At 42.4% G+C, this 16,607-nt stretch overlaps 1 protein-coding gene across 1 annotated transcript in view; it reads left to right on the top strand.

The window, feature by feature from the left end:
* The window catches only part of trpc4a (transient receptor potential cation channel, subfamily C, member 4a), a 29,689-nt gene that overhangs the window by 8,607 nt on the left and 4,475 nt on the right, over positions 1-16,607 (top strand). Inside the window, exons 4-12 of the mRNA XM_084372916.1 lie at positions 1,970-2,110; positions 2,934-3,110; positions 3,798-3,998; positions 12,838-13,174; positions 13,900-14,039; positions 14,132-14,332; positions 14,995-15,110; positions 15,349-15,544; positions 15,636-15,833. Of these exons, the coding sequence (XP_084229042.1) occupies positions 1,970-2,110; positions 2,934-3,110; positions 3,798-3,998; positions 12,838-13,174; positions 13,900-14,039; positions 14,132-14,332; positions 14,995-15,110; positions 15,349-15,544; positions 15,636-15,833 (1,707 nt within the window). The remainder of the gene's footprint in view (positions 1-1,969; positions 2,111-2,933; positions 3,111-3,797; positions 3,999-12,837; positions 13,175-13,899; positions 14,040-14,131; positions 14,333-14,994; positions 15,111-15,348; positions 15,545-15,635; positions 15,834-16,607) is intronic.

A 16,607-nucleotide genomic window follows, 5' to 3' on the forward strand; every position in this document is an offset into this window, starting at 1 on the left:
CTCATTCTGATATGAGTAACACATGTGCATTACGCGGACAAGTGGGCTATAATTTTCGCTCCTTTTCGCCGCTATTATCATAACTGCACATCTAGCACCCTGCACTCCTCCTGCTCTGCGCTTGGGCACAGGCCAGGGCTGTTTGATGTCGATTATTTGATGTCCCTCCTCCTCCCACATGGAGAGCGGAGTATATAGCTTATTAGATCACCCTCCTCTGCGAAATGTGACAACTCTCAGACATGGCTCCACGCCACTCTTTGGAGTTGCTGCTGCAGTTGTGACTGCCGAGAGAGTAAACTGCACGAGTAATTGATGTCCACATGATAAAAATGACTCCTTCGGTGCAGTAGGATGACGAAATCCTGAAATCCCATGCACAACGATTCTTCATATGCTGTTCCTCGGAGAGCAGAGTTTCAAAGACGCTATTTCTGTTTCTACTCATAATAGGCGACTTTGAGGTGGAACATTTCTAACACAACCCCATAGGGCAGTAAATCTCACATCTATTCTTTAATGTGCATTCACATCTATCGTCTGTTATAACTTTGTAATTTGTGAATATATCAGCAAACCAGCAAAAAGTGTCATCCTACCTCTATGGATGGAGATGTCAGTCCGTCTGATGGTTGGTCAGTCAGTCCACGACTTTGGTCCAGACAGACTTATCACAACAACTATTAGATAGATAAACAATACATGTGGTACAATCATTCATGGTGTCCACAATGATACCCTAACTTTCCCTCTAGCAACCCCATTTGATCAGCATTTTTGGTTTTAAGTTGTGTAGTTTTTTCCAACAATGTTCAAACCCAGATAAATCCATACGTTTACTTAAGCCGAAGGTGTGTTTCATTGAGGTGAAAACCAAACAGCGGTGGCTTGAGACAGCTGGTGAGACAGCCAAAGCTTTTCCTACTTACCTGTTTCCTTTGTTTGAAAAAAGTTCTGTTCTGATGCTCCAACATCTTGGTCAATCGATAAACCACAGAAATAGCAGCTCAATATAACAATGGAGCGCTGCTAAATCTAAATAGCCTGGCACTGTAGCAGACATCCCTGTAGCTGTGATTCTGATTCATGATTTGGCATACAGCTACATTTAAATCCCATATTTAAATCTTTAGATTGATTTAATATTTTAGTTGGTTTGTATAAATGGACAAGATGACTAACAGAACACATTTTGTACATCAGCTATTAGCCTTTAAACTTGAAATGACTTTAACATTCATCTTGGTGAATCTCTCTCACTAGAACACAAGCTCCTCATTCTTATTCTCATACATCTTCTGTTTGCAGCCACCTATCGCAGGTTTATCCTCCAACCATTCCCCGACTATCTCCTCTCTCTCTCTCTCTATTCCCTTTCTCCCTCAACACGGAAATCAGATAATAAGCCTTCATTTAAAAGAGGCGAAGTGGGCCAGCTTTCGGCTACTGCTCTGCAGCTGTGCATTTGCACTGAATGACATGGGAATAGCAAAAGGGCTTAGCTGGAGTGGGTGATAAGAGGGATAGGTGGAATGAGTTTCTTTCTGGGCATAATGATTCCCTCTGAAATGTGTGAAAGACTGACGCTTTTCACTACACTGTGGTCTATACCCTTTACTGTACTCTTGCTATGGATGGAATCTGCGACTTTGACCAAGGGCATAAATTCTTGATGGTATTTTAACATTTCTTTTACTGCAGCTGCCAAAAGCTCAGACAGCTGTTTTTTGATCCTGCTTATTTCATTTAATTTCACTGGATAGACCTTCGAACTGCCCTCTGAGGTGAGCAGAGGGTCTTTCAAGCTCTGTGTTTAACCAAACCAATTACTTCTAAAGTGAACTGAGGATGTCAGTTAGACCTGACAGAAAGGAAAAAAAGACCCCGAGGTCTAAATAGATGACTTGGTGGGCTTTGTGAGCTCCATTCCATGTCATTAAAGCTTTTATTCTCTCCTCTCCCCTGAAAGGTTCCTCCTATCTTATTGGACAAGCAGTTCTCCGACTTCACCCCTGACATCACTCCCATCATCCTCGCTGCGCACACCAACAACTATGAAATTATCAAGCTCCTGGTGCAGAAAGGCGTGTCTATGCCGCAGCCACATGAGGTGGGTAACCTAAATGTGTTTGTGGTATGAATTGCATTTGTGTTTATGGTTATTATCAGCGTGCAACCCCCGTTTCCTCAACATGTCGACAACCATTCAGGGGTAAAACGAAAGTCTTGATTTAAGTTGCACTTTTGACGTTATCCAGTGGGGTTATGAAAGTCGTGTATCAGCCACATCAATAAAATCCATTCATGTGATACCAAGCTACACAATGTCACATATACTGTATAGTAGTTGACACGGATCTATTTTTTAAAAAATATAATCAAATAATAGATACCAACTACATCTAAATTAAAGGTGCAATATGTAAACACTCATATTCCAAAGAAATGGGGGGCAGCATATCACCAGAGTAACAGCTAACTACTTCTAACTAGAGCTGCTGTTAGCTAGTAAGTCATATTAGCTGACTCCAGTGTGGCGTGGGGCTAGTTTGTTAGCATGCTAACTTCAACTTCAACTTCTTCTTTTAGTTCATTTTTGACATTTTAAACTAAAAGTCTAACTTATATCACCTTTAATGTTTTCTGCTGCTGTTTAATGTTTGTTTACTTGATTCCTTTTTTAAAACATTTGTGCTTTTTATATTATGATCAGCTTATTAACTGTAAGTGAAAAGCTTCAATACAGTGTGTAAATGTGCACGTTTTACAAGGTTAAAAATTCAACTGATTTGGCCTCTAACGTATAAAAACATCATACCCAGACATGACAGCCCTGACAGTGCTTGCGTTGCTACAGTAGACAGAAAAGTGACCCATTACCAGGCACCGGGAAGCCTCATTAAAATGCGACCATGCTTTGTTTGATGTTGCAGGTGCGCTGCAACTGTGTGGAGTGCGTGTCTAGTTCAGACGTGGACAGCCTGCGGCACTCGCGCTCACGCCTCAACATCTACAAAGCGCTGTCGAGTCCCTCTCTAATTGCACTCTCCAGCGAGGACCCCTTCCTCACTGCGTTCAGGCTCAGCTGGGAGCTGCAGGAGCTCAGCAAGGTGAGGACAAGAGAGCCAGCTAATGAAACGTGGGAAATTATTTTAAAGCGCTGCATGTTGCTTTAATTAACATCTATGTGCCCTTTCATGATACCATTGTGTGACATTCAGTGTGTATTTATTAGCCAAGTGTTAATATAAATTGGTCTTGGTAAATGTCATTTGGTGAAAAGGGTGTAAAATACAAAAGGGTCAGCTATAAAAATTCAGAAAAAAACAGGAACCATGCATGCTATAATTCACAATATATAAAGTTTAATGATTTTAAAACCTAAAATTCATTATTTAAATTGTTCAGTAAAGCTAAATAGGAAATACAATGAGAGATTTCAGATTCTTTCATTGAGTTGAAGTAGAATATTTTATAACGGATGCTCTCTTAATCATGCTGCATCAGTCTCTACTTTAAATGTTACCTAAGACTAATTACATGCAGCTTACATATGGTATATTTTGAGACAAATTTTAACATGTTGCATTCATTGCATTTCTGTTGGTTAGAGGTGTTGCATTTAATACATATCTGTAAACAAATCTGATACAGCTTCACAACACAAAATGCCCAGAGGCAAACACCACTTTCTAGACCTCTCTCTTCATATGTTCCCTGATATATTGACTTACATGCTGCCAGGTTCTTGCATGACTCGTGATGTTGATCCGTATTCTGCGTGCACTTATTTTAAGGTGGAGAATGAATTCAAATCAGAGTACGAGGAGCTGTCCCAGCAGTGTAAGCAGTTTGCCAAGGACCTCCTGGACCAGACGAGAAGCTCCAGAGAGCTGGAGATGATCCTCAACTACCGGGATGACATCAACTTATTGGACGAGGAGGGGAACAACGACCTGGCAAGACTCAAACTGGCTATCAAGTACCACCAGAAAGAGGTAAGCGTGAGACCTAATCGTCATTCATCAGCCTTGCGTTCACTTTTACCCATTCAGCTCATGATTTAAGTCTGATCTAAGTTCTTTTGAGTGGATCAGGTGGGAAAAGCCGTGAGACGAGAAGGCAGTGTGAGCTCTTGAGTTAATTAGATGCTCACTCTGCCATTTTAAACAGAAGAATAAAGTAGTCTCTAAAGGACAAACAACAAAAAAGCAACAGAACAGAAACAGTCATGTCTTGGTTCTGTATTTCGGAGGCTGCCGTGATGGGAAGGAGGGGAATATCATCCTGTTGGCTATCACCAAAATGATCTCTCACAAACACACCATCGCTCAGTCTTGTGCACCTGCCCCCCTCTTCACCTCAGCAGAGTTGCGCGAGCAAGATATGAGTTCAATATCACAGTTTGGGTTCTGTAATATAGAGGAAGTCACATCTTGTCATGCTTTCCCTAGATTTCCCTCTCCTATTTCTTTTTCCTTCTGTCCAGTACTGTTCACCGCTTTACCTACTGGACAGCTTGTTGTCGGTATCAATGCCACATGCCCCAGGCAACACTCACTGTATGTTGCCGGGGGAAGACAGCCAAGCCTTGAGTTAATGCTGCACCGAGCCAACGTCTTCTCACAGGTGTCATTGGCAGCCAGCATGAGCCGGTGTAATGATGTTAGATTAGCATCAGGTTCTTTGTTGACGGTGCCAGGCGCTGGTTTGGATCGGATTTTATCTGTTTTCAATTTGGCAGCTCAAACAGATGATAGATAGGCAAAGCTTGAATCCCATTACCAAAGCACTGCAGCTGCATCGTAAGACTTGATGTTATAATGAAACCGCGACTGCAGCTCTAGGTGTAGGGTTTTGATTTTCTTGAAACATGTAGATAATTACACAAAATGGTGTTCAAGTCAAGTCAGTCATTCTGCCACTGAAAACACCTGTTGCTGGAGTTTCTACATGCAGTGTGGCCAGTTAAACACGCATGCTGATGTTTAATGCAGAACATTCACATCTGTTTCTAATGTGTTAATGCACTGGATAACAGCTGGTAATGAAGTGTTGATTACTTTTCACGGTCCAGTTTCAGTTTCCTGAAACTAGTGAGTAAATTATTTTTTATTCAGGAACTTTGTCGGACCTGAACTGCATTTTAAACACATATGAATAATTATGAGGAAAGTGGCTCACACCTGATAACTCCACAGGCATATTTCCTTTATGGTTCATTGATTTGATGTTTTTGTTTCATGGTGAATGTTTTCTCAGTGGGTAGAGCCAGGAGTAATTAGTGTGGGAAAGAAGCTAATTAAAAGGTGCGTTGTAATTCCTTTACAGTATATCTTTAAAGGTGTGCTGCTGCTATATAAACCTTCAGGACCTAGTATAGCTAAATGAGAGTGTAAATATGGGGCATTTTTTTCACCTAAACTTTGGTTTTTAATGCCCCAAAGCCTAAGTGACGTTTAGGTTCTCACTTACGTAAGTGCCCTTAAGTCTCAAACTTTGAAGCTCTCCCTCCGCTCTAGTGTCAGTTTTGCTCCGTGTCAAGTTAACACAAACACGTTATATGCAAAATCTGGTTAAACTTTTCAAAATAAAGGCTCTGTGATCAGGTACCCAACAATACCTAATATAGATTGTCCAGTTAGACTTTCAAAATAAAGCGTGCTGACAAACAGAAGGCATACATAGTATGACTTTTGGAATTTAATGTTATTGTCAAACCGCTGCTGTTTAGAAAAAAACAAAAACTACTTGGTTGGTGTTAGGCAAAATAAATTATTGGTTAGGTTCAGGCAAAAAAACATTTGGGTAGGTTTAGGCTTAAAGTAAACTGCTTAGTTAGGTTTGGGCAGACAAAAACACTTTGATCGGGCCCAGGAAAAATCTACTTGGTTAGGGTTAGGAAAAGATCCTACTTTGGGACAAAATAACTAGTTCAAGTCAGTGATGTAACTTCCGCTACCATCCCAACCAACCGGACTCTCTCGCTCTTTTTACTACTGCAGTAGAGAGGAGCTTTAACTCGTGCTGCAAGATAAGGTACCTACAGCGTCGATCTTTGACACATAGGGCCACTAACCACGCTGCTGCATTTGACGTGTTGGGAGTGAGAAAGGCCGGGATCTACACCTCTGTAAAGCTAAGTGCTGTGGAAGATAGAAAAGCTTTACCCGATAATCATCTAATTCATGCATGAGCTATGTTTTTCTGGAGGCCTGGATTTAATGCCGTTGCCAAGTTATGGGAAGGCTGACGGCTTCCTCAGGCGACAAGAATAGGGTTAAACGGATATTACATTGCAGAATAGTTGCGCTGAATATAAAGGTGAAGCGAAATGACGAGGAAGCAGACACATTACTCCCAGGAGCGACTTATAATTCATTCAGCTGTCTCTTGCTGGGAGCTCTCCCCGGCTGTCAGCGCAGATGCACTTTTGGAGGCATCTCGATTTATGAAGCAGCCGTTCTCTCCGTCATCCATCCAGTTGTTGTGCGTCCAGACGCGGGTTGGCAGATGAGCTTGTTGAGTCACGAAAGGACAATTGGGAGTACTGCAAGTGGCACAGGTGGACATGATGATGGACGGTCCCCTGTCAACGTACCCCGTCTCTCAGCGGTTGGCAGTAAATCTGTCATCGCACACTGTGAACAAACATCCACTCCCGCTGCCTTTCCTCCACGCATCTCCTCTCCCCAGGAGTGTTTTAATTATCCAGGAGATGTTCCAATATGCCCTTCTCCCGCACCCTATCAATAACACCCTTCGATTGCACTGGGACTTTGATGGAGGACGGCGTCTCATGATGTGGGTAACAGTCCACCCAGCTGCCCTTTTCAAATGATAAACATCCTCCAGCTAGCAGTTGTTTCAAGGTAAAGTTATTCTGCTGGAAATGCTCGTTCAGTGGTGGTGTGTGTGTGTGTGTGTGTGTGTGTGTGTGTGTGTGTGTGTGTGTGTTAAACAGTGCTGGAGTGCATTCAAGGTAAAAAGTCTCCTTATAAAAGGTTTTTCCTGAAACTAATGTAAATCATTTTTCACTTTAGCCCGCTGCATCTCAGCGTGTTTCCAAATTAGTTTCAAGTGTTTTCTAAAATCAAGTTACATCTTTCTTCATTCGGGTGAAGCAAACTCAAACCCTCATTTCTAAAACCAATCCCAGCGATATGTTTATTTTTATTGGAAGCAAAAATCTTTGCATTGGGAGAATTTGTTCCGCTTGTTTTGATATCACTTTCAGACAATTGATTTAATTTAGGGATTTTCTTGGAGAATAGTGTAATGCAGATTCTCCTCGTTGAAGTTTGAGAGTTGCTGATTTTCTATAGAATTTACAGATTCAGTTTGATGAATCAGATCTCTTAAACACATGCAGCATGGAGAGAAGACCCGAGCGTAGCGTTCTCGGCAGACCTCGTGACAAGGCTGACCTCATCAGTCACACGGTCAGGTATTATTGATCAGCGGCCTTTTAATGTTATGCGAGACAGTGACTGGCAGCTGACACTTAAATTACTCCCTCACAGAGAATCACACAGTCTATGCATCGATTCCTCAATCTAAAATGTTCACACATTGATTATTAAATCTGAAATGTTCAATTCCCACAAAATGTAGTGATGCAGTTATGTGGCCAGTAGGTAATCTTGCAAAAGTAGCGTTGTTAAACTGGATTTTATATAAATTCAGCCACGCAACAGTAACAGCAGGTACTGAGCCATTAGGTGAAACATTTTGTAGGATTGCTCAGACCTGTTTTCTTTCATTGGTTCAGAGAAAGGAAATAAAAATGTGTGAAGTACACATCATTAACAATATTGGCCATATACTCAATTTGTAATGGGAATAGTTAAGCTGGCTGTAAAACTGGCAATATAACAACGCTGCAGGAAGATGACATCTTCACAGAGTAAATGCGCGCACACACACACACACACACACACACACACACACACACAGACGTATTTATAGCTTTTGCTTTCGTGCCTGCGAGGGATGATCTTTAAGCCAGACAGGGTTTTGCCCCTTGTGAGGCATCAAGGGTTAAGTGGACACTCAGTTGGACTGCAATGGCTCATTTGGCTGTTTTTCGCGGGGAGCATTCACTGTGTTTAGGGCTTTTTGTCTGGGCTGTGATCACCACTCATCTCTTTCAGACAAACACTCAGGCTCTTATAATTGGCCCGACATTCAGCCAGAATGTGTGATATTTTTTTTTATAGTCCTGGCTGTTGATGAGTGTTGCAGTGACTCATGTTTTTGACCCTAAACTGAACAAAGTAAAGGACAGTTCTCCTCTTTAACCCTCTTGTGTGCGTTTACAATCGCTCTTTACGTTTTTTTTTTGTATTTATCCTGGAATCTGTGTGTGTTTTTAGGCTTTGCTGCCGCTGTGCTCGCAGGGTTTAGGATGGCAATTTATAACGGTGTGAAGAGAAAGCTCCACAGGCCTTTAGTCTAAAGAGCTGAGCTAACAGAGCAGCCGGCGCTCTGAGGCAGCAGGAGGCCAAATCAGATAAATATGATCAGTTACACATACGCATTTAAGTGGAGATTATCCCCTTTACCTCCCTGGGGGTTTCAACAGTGGATTACTCTCATTTGTACTGGTATACTTGCAAAGATATAGGTGAGGATTCACAGTGAGAGCAAAAATAAATTAAAAAATATATGAAAAAATATTTGAAATTCCCAGAGAAACCTAAATGGTTCGTGTTGTAGTTTGATGTTGCCCCCTTGTGATATCCCATAAAAACTGCAATTCACTGTTTCACTGTTCATTTTCATCTCCATTTAATGTCTCCATTACATGGAGATGAAATTGCACTGACAGGAATATGTGTTATGTAGTGATGGGCCATTAGCATGCAGTTATTTCAGCAATTCAGCGCAACAGATATCACGATTTGCTGAGCAATGTTCAGCCTTCAAATGATCGTTCTCTATAAACAAGAGAAAGAGATAACGCTGCTCGCTCCCACTGCGGTCTGAAAAAAAATACTCACACAAGTTTAGTTGTGTTTCAGCGCAGGTGAAATAATCTCACTACTGCTGCTTTATGGAATCTGATTGATACCGCAGCTGAATGCACACAAACTCTGACTGGGACACATTTTCAAAGTGGATATTTTTAGAAGCAGCTTTCATGTTGGGGCTGTTTTGGCGGTGTCATGTGAAGTCCATCAACACCCCGGTTTTATAAGGGAGAGACCAGATCCAATGCATTTAAGGTGACAGACAGACAGATAGTGTGTGGATTGATTCAGAAATCCTGTCAGTCATCTGATAGTTCCTGTCATGGAGAGCTTTTAGTATCCTTGCAGATGTAAAAAATGATGGCAAAAAAACTCAAAGAAGAATGGAAACACCTTTCCATGTTCGAGTGCCCAGATTGTGCAGATGATTTTGGGATATTTTTTTACTATCAGGCCTTTTTCTCCCTTTGAAAAATATTTGAAATATTCTCTTTAAAAGTTATGGACTTCATATGAACCTCATGGCAGAAGCTTCCTAAGTCTGACATCCTTTTTTAAATCAATTAAGATGTTTACTTACTGTTTTTAGGTGGGAAATTCTCTTATCTTATATGAATTAAGCCATTACAGAGCCGCCCTAACTGAAGTTTTTCCTCAGCTTAGTGTTGTCAGGTCTGTATGACAAGATGGGGACAACATGAACGCTGAAATGACTGGAAGGTACACTACTCCAACAGTAAGCCAACTGTTAAAGTTAATACAATTAGTCCATTGGAAAACCTAACACTGATGCTAGCACGTTGGAGAGGGGGACGGCCTTCAGCTCCGACACACCGCTGTTCCGAATCCGACTTTCACGTTCCAATTACTTCCCAATAGGGTTAGGGTCAGGGGTTAGGGTCAGGGGTACCCCAATAGCCTTTTCGGAATAGCGGGGTCTTTAGAAAAAATGGGAAACCACGCCATAACGAAGAATGGAAGTCTATTTTCGGAACAGCAGGGTTTCAGAAAGGCGGGTGTAACCGTTGGAGAGGCTAACACCCATTTTAGCACTTTGGAGTAGCTAGCACGGATCTAAGCCTGCTTGAAAAGCTAAAACTGATGTAGCTTGTTTAAGACTCTAACACTAATGTTAGCCTGTTGGATAAACACATATTTTAGCTGAGAAGCGTTGTAGAAGCTAACATTTACTTCCATCTTCTGGAGAAGCTTTGGAGAATTTTTTCAAATTGAACATAGATTTAAAATTGTTCGTGTCATGAGAGCTCTGTATTTCAACTCCAAAGCAAAAAGCAGCAGAAACAACCAGCAACAAGCACGTTGCCTGCCTGTCAGTGTGCCTCTGTGAAAGCAGGAGAGAAGAGTTCGGGCAGACCTTTAATGTCGGTGAAGCTGCGGGGGACGCCGTCATCAAAGAGCTAGAAAGCACCCTCACTTGTTCCCTCACACACTTACTGACTTGCACTTTTCTGCCACTTTTGGATGGTTGACAGTGGAGAGGGGTGGGGAGGGTGGAGATGGATCCTTTTTGAGTTATGTGAAGAAGCCACTTAGGGGCAAATACGACACTTCACTCCAGCTGAGGTTTGGAAGTGATAGCGACAGATGCAGGGTGGGTGAAATAACAGAGGTGTTGGGCATGTTTGGACTCTCATCGCCCAGGAAAAAGGAATAGGAACAGAAGTTTTTGTGTAGGAAGGTGGCTTAATCAGTGGACCTTAAAGTCAAGGGGATTCAAAATAGCACAGCAGCATAAACACAGGAAATAAATGATAAATTAAGTATCTATTCTACTGCCAATGAGGCCCATGTATAAGACTGTATAAGAAGGTACTGTAGGTTAATTGCTTATCTACGCTGTCTTTCTCTTAAATAAGATAGTGTGAACAGGAGGGTTACATTATAATTACAACTCATGCTGAGGCAAATACTGGCGCGAGTACAATGCCTAATTATACCATTAATTAGCTTAATTTGTAACCTCATTAGCATGTCTGTCAATGTTTAATATATCATCCTGATTAAGGCGAGACATCAGGCAGCACAAGTACCTCTTGTTTACTGTCATTAATTAGCAATAATGTTCTGACAAGCGGTGAAAGATGCGAGCTAAAAATGAACTCTTTGTTCGGGGACGGACCGACTCGCTCCAGAGTGTCAGAATACCTGCGACAGACCAGCTGTGAGCAGATGATCAAAGCTTCCTTTAAAAAAGACACAACAATCTTGCTGCTGCAGAATTTAAAACAATTGCTCAGTTTTTATTTTATTATTTTCCGGGCTAAAGCAGTTCATTACGAGACTTAGCCTGCACCCGCGGGTCCGCTTCAGACCTTCAGCTGCAGCGTAATGAGGTTAGCCATTTTGTCCGTAACAAGGTTCACACTCAAAGGAGTCGTATGAGAGGAGAGGATCGGCAGAGAGGCTTTTTTTTTTCATTTTTCCTTTCCCTCTTTATTCTTTCTGTTGTGGATAACACAAAGAGTTGAAGTTGTATCATTGATCACTTCAGCATCCTCCTAACGCTCTCTCTGTCTGTCCACAGTCCCTCTGCCTCTCTACTCATCCACCATATTCACCCCCTCCTGTATTCCCTCTCTGCGTTTCCTCTCAAGTTTTGTGGCGGTGCTGTAGTTGAAGTATGGAAATATGAGCCATTCTACTCGAGACCCCAACGCAGGAGGGATCTCTGGTTCCCATGGAAACCAGACTGCAGAGTTGGTGAATTGGCACCTAACCGGGCCGCTTTACACTTTGACTCTGTCATCGAGGCTCAACGGGGTATCTCACACTGAGTGTAAGCTCGGTACGTGTGTTTGCGCTCGCATGTGTGCCCGTGCCGTTCGACTCATTTGTTCAATGCGGTATTTATTTATTTTTCCTTAAATGGGAATGTCTCCCAGATACCTCTAGATTATTAGCAGATGCTACTGATGCTTCAGTCTGTTCGGCTGAGGCGGCTCCACGGCACAGCTGCAGTTTTGATCCGTCGATATTTTGGCCTCGCTGATCTGACGCCTGCACTCAGTTACTCAGAGAGGAACATGGCATCAACTACACACACATTGCATACGGTATTGATCCCACAGACACACAAACATCAAACGCGTCAGAAAACAGAAAACAGGACAACAATATTTCCCGCATGCTGACTTTGAAACATCTTCCTGTCGTGGATTAGATGTGGTCTGCTTTAGATGAAGCTCAAATCATATTCAGACTTCTCAGGAAGGAGTGCTGTTTTAACTTGTCAGGAAAATTAACAAGAAATGCAAAACAGTCATATAAAGAACACGATCCCCTGAGAAGATGTTCATTCCTTTTTACTGACAATACAATCATTTTTATTTATAATAAATAAATAAATCCCATCAATATAAAATCATGATACTACTCAAATTCCAAAAAAATGGGACGCTGTGTGAAAGATAAATAAAAACAGACAAACAAACTGTGTTTACCGACAAAGGTTTTACAAAGTGTTTCATTTTATTACATTTAACAGTGATTTTATAGTGTTTTCTTTAAATTCACATAAGATTCAAGTGAAAGTTTGGCTAAATTTTGATATTTTGCATTGATGAAAGTGAAATTGACCGTCTGATTACTGTCTAAAAGTGTGTTGATGATGAGCCTTCACATTCTGACACCACCAACACATCCTCCTCCCACGTTTGTGTGCTCCAAACTGGAACTTGCTGCAGGTGCTAATTCTGGCATGTGGTCACTTGGGCATCATTCTCAGTGTAAAAACAGCCTTAGGCTTACGATGCTGCGATCATACATTAGATTAGTGAAGTCCTCTCTGTAGATCAGACAGATGAAGAGTATAACTCTCCCCTCCCTTCTTTCATTTCTTTTTAAGTTTGTAGCTCAGCCAAACTGCCAGCAGCTTTTGGCATCCCGCTGGTATGACGAGTTCCCTGGCTGGAGACGCCGCCAGTGGGCTGGGAAGTTCTTCACCTGCGTCTTCATCGGCCTCCTCTACCCCGCGTTTGCTCTCTGCTACCTCATCGCTCCAAAGAGTCGCTACGGCCTCTTCATCCGCAAGCCCTTCATCAAGTTCATCTGCCACACGGCGTCCTACCTGACCTTTCTGTTCCTGCTGCTCCTCGCCTCTCAGCACATTGTCACGACTGAGCAGGACAGGCAGGGACCTGCACCGACCACTGTGGAGTGGATGATCCTGCCCTGGGTGCTGGGTGAGTAAAAGGGGTGAGGACTGAGGGCCTGTAGGTGGGTGTACCCGGTGTACTAAAATAACACCGTGGCCACTTTGTTCGACTCATCACTTGTTTTGTAAAGTTGGTGTGCAGTCATTTTATGCTGCTTGGGAGTCATAGCTGATTACTCTCCTCAGGTCTATAAACACTACCAGTGTGGCTACAGGGATGGAGATATCATCCAGTATCCGTACATAATGGGCACATGACAAAGGGCCCTATGTTCCCGGGGTTAGGGTTTTGACCTGAACATAAGAGAGGGAAGGCAAATCTGAGGTTCCCGAAACAGACACTCTCCTCAGGACGGCTGCACCTTGACATCCTGTCCATGATTCTGACAAACAGGATCAGGACTAGGGACCCCCCTGGCACCACTGTGCCTAGATACAGCGCCACAGAGCTGCAGACTCTTAGTCTTGTTAATATAGTAACCAGATATTTTGTAATACAATTTCTGATCTTTGGCACTGGTGATTCAGTCAGGGGAGTTTCATGCCCATCCAATGTAGAGTGCTCCAGCTCCCACTCACCTAAATTTATCAGTGCAGAAATTAATTGGGCTTTCATGTTCACGGCCCTGGATACCTGAAATAACTCTGTACTGTTCTGGCTTACACCTGACAGCTCATCAGAAACAAGTATTTCCTGTGTCCATTTCTGAGTCTATTTTTGAACAGATGATCAAACATTCTCTGAATTTCCAGGATTCATCTGGGCAGAGATCAAACAAATGTGGGATGGTGGTTTTCAGGACTACGTCCACGACTGGTGGAACCTGATGGACTTTGTCATGAACTCTCTGTACCTGGCCACCATCTCCCTCAAGATCGTAGCCTACACCAAGGTAACCAATAATCTATGAACGGCAGAAGAATAGACCGATGTAGTGTACCTGACGTCTCACTTTATCTGTCCACCGTTATTTGTCCTCTTCAGTACAGCGGTAGTAAACCCAGGAACCAGTGGGAGATGTGGCACCCGACTCTAGTAGCTGAGGCAGTGTTTGCCATCGCAAACATTTTCAGTTCCCTGCGCCTCATCTCGCTGTTCACAGCCAACTCTCATCTGGGGCCACTGCAGATCTCTCTGGGGAGAATGCTGTTAGACATCCTGAAGTTCCTCTTCATCTACTGTCTGGTAAACACACAAAGCAGGAATATAGACATGAATACAATAGTATAAAGTAAGGCACAGTAACTACTGTATGAGAAAGAGGCTGTTCACAATTGGTATCAACATGTGTCCTGTGACTAAAGTGCGTGTTACCTGCCAGCTTTTAGCAGCTGTTTGAACTGATTTCATAATTTACACTAAATTCAAGAGAGCAGACAACATTTTATTCATGTTAAACATGTCAAATTGTACAAATAGTAAACAGAAACCAATACAGGCAGTCCACAGTCCCCAGACTCCCTTATAAAATCGCTCAATTTTATGAGTTGTTGAGTTGAGTCTTAAATGCTGTCTACAACAAATTATTAACTGTCTGGGCCTTCTTGTTCATTCAGCAAGCATCAAACATAAAGATATTTATTTATTAGTCTAAAAAACACCCAATCTGTTTGTTCCATCGATGTACGTACGCAGTTATTTGCATATAGAGTGGGGAAGTGAGATTTGATCACAAGTGGTCACTCAAGATGCATGTCGGGAAGCATGTTAATGCCAGGTGTGAACTGACTACCCACTTGTGATTGGATCACTCAGGACGGATGTTAGGACCAGGTCTGATATCCCTCGAAGGAACACATGGGTTCGCTTCAATAATTGGATCGATACACTCTTCTCTCTTTTTCCAGGTCCTGCTGGCCTTTGCTAACGGGCTCAATCAGCTGTACTTTTACTACGAGACCAAGGCCGAGAAGGGCAAATGCAAAGGCATCCGCTGTGTGGAGCAGAATAACGCTTTCTCCACGTAAGTTCACATGAATCTCATCTTGCCTGCATGTGTAGTGTGGATGTGTGATGCTGTGAAATTGAGTGACAAAGAAAGAGAGAGCTGTGAGTCTGTGTATTTTGCTGTTACTGGTTGCAAAAAAGTGTGAAAACGCTTAAAAAGTTTTCAGTTGCCAAGAGAAACTGATGTTAAAGCTGAATTTTCTCAAGCAAAACCCTTCGATTGATAAAATGTTGCCCTTGTATTTCTGCTGCAGGTTGTTTGAGACCCTACAGTCTCTCTTCTGGTCAATCTTCGGTCTGATCAGCCTGTATGTGACCAACGTGGATGCAGACCATCAGTTCACCGAGTTTGTCGGCGCCACCATGTTCGGCACCTACAACATCATCTCACTGGTGGTGCTCCTCAACATGCTCATAGCCATGATGAACAACTCGTACCAGCACATTGCTGTGAGCACAAACATACTGCAGACATGACCGTGTGGCGTGGAGGATGCTTGTGTTGTGCAGCGCGTTTCATGTGCCTTGATGTTGGTTGCAGGATCACGCTGACATCGAGTGGAAGTTTGCCCGGACAAAGCTGTGGATGAGTTACTTTGAAGAAGGGGCCACTCTGCCGGCTCCGTTCAACATCATCCCCAGCCCCAAATCGTTCTGGTACCTCATCTGTTGGATCAAGAAGCAGGTGTGCAAGAGGAGGATGAGCTCAAAGCGGGCTGAAACTATTGGATCTCTCGGAGTAAGTGAACTGGTTAATACTTAAAGGTTTACTCCTGTTTACAGGTCTTTGGGAGTACTACTGCATATGTGAGAAAGAATAGCAGAAAGCCTTTCGTGTCTCCAGAGGAAGCTGCATGTAATCTGATAAATTGATGAAGTGATGTCACTCAGTGGCTAAGATGCATTGTGGGTAATGTTGACGCCAGGTTTTAAAAGCAGTCTAGCGTAGCACTCATTATGGACTGTCTAGAAACAAACAATCGATCGATTGAGTTTCCCTTTAAAGACACATTTATATGAGTTTCAGGTCTGTTTGTTTGACAAGGGAACTTCAGAAACAGTCGGGTGGGAAAACTTTTGTACTAAAATGTTACACAGCAAATCCATAATCCACTCTGAAAATGTGCTATTTTATTTAAGTTTATAGTCTAGGTTTCTTAAAAGCTGCCATTAGTCGCTCTTGTTTGTGAGTCCGGTCATTTTGTAATGGTAACAGAGCTGAACCAATTAGTCGATCAGCGGGAAAATTAACTGCACTCGATTCATCATTTCAGTCATTGTTAAAGCAAAGTGCTTTGCTTTCAAGTGTCAGGATTTCCTGCTTTTCTTCAGTCTATCTATATGACAGTAAACTGAATATCTGTTTTCTTAGTGATGGTGAAATAAAACACTGCCATGGTAACACCACTGGGAAAACAGATTGATTAATAATTAAAATGATCATTAGTTTCACTCCGAAACAGTAGAATCCACTTCTTTAGATGATAAAAAAACTAATTTGAGAGTCTTTCAG

Source organism: Pagrus pagrus (genome assembly GCF_965226575.1).
Source record: "Pagrus pagrus genome assembly, chromosome: 14".
Classification (NCBI taxonomy): Eukaryota; Metazoa; Chordata; class Actinopteri; order Spariformes; family Sparidae; genus Pagrus; species Pagrus pagrus.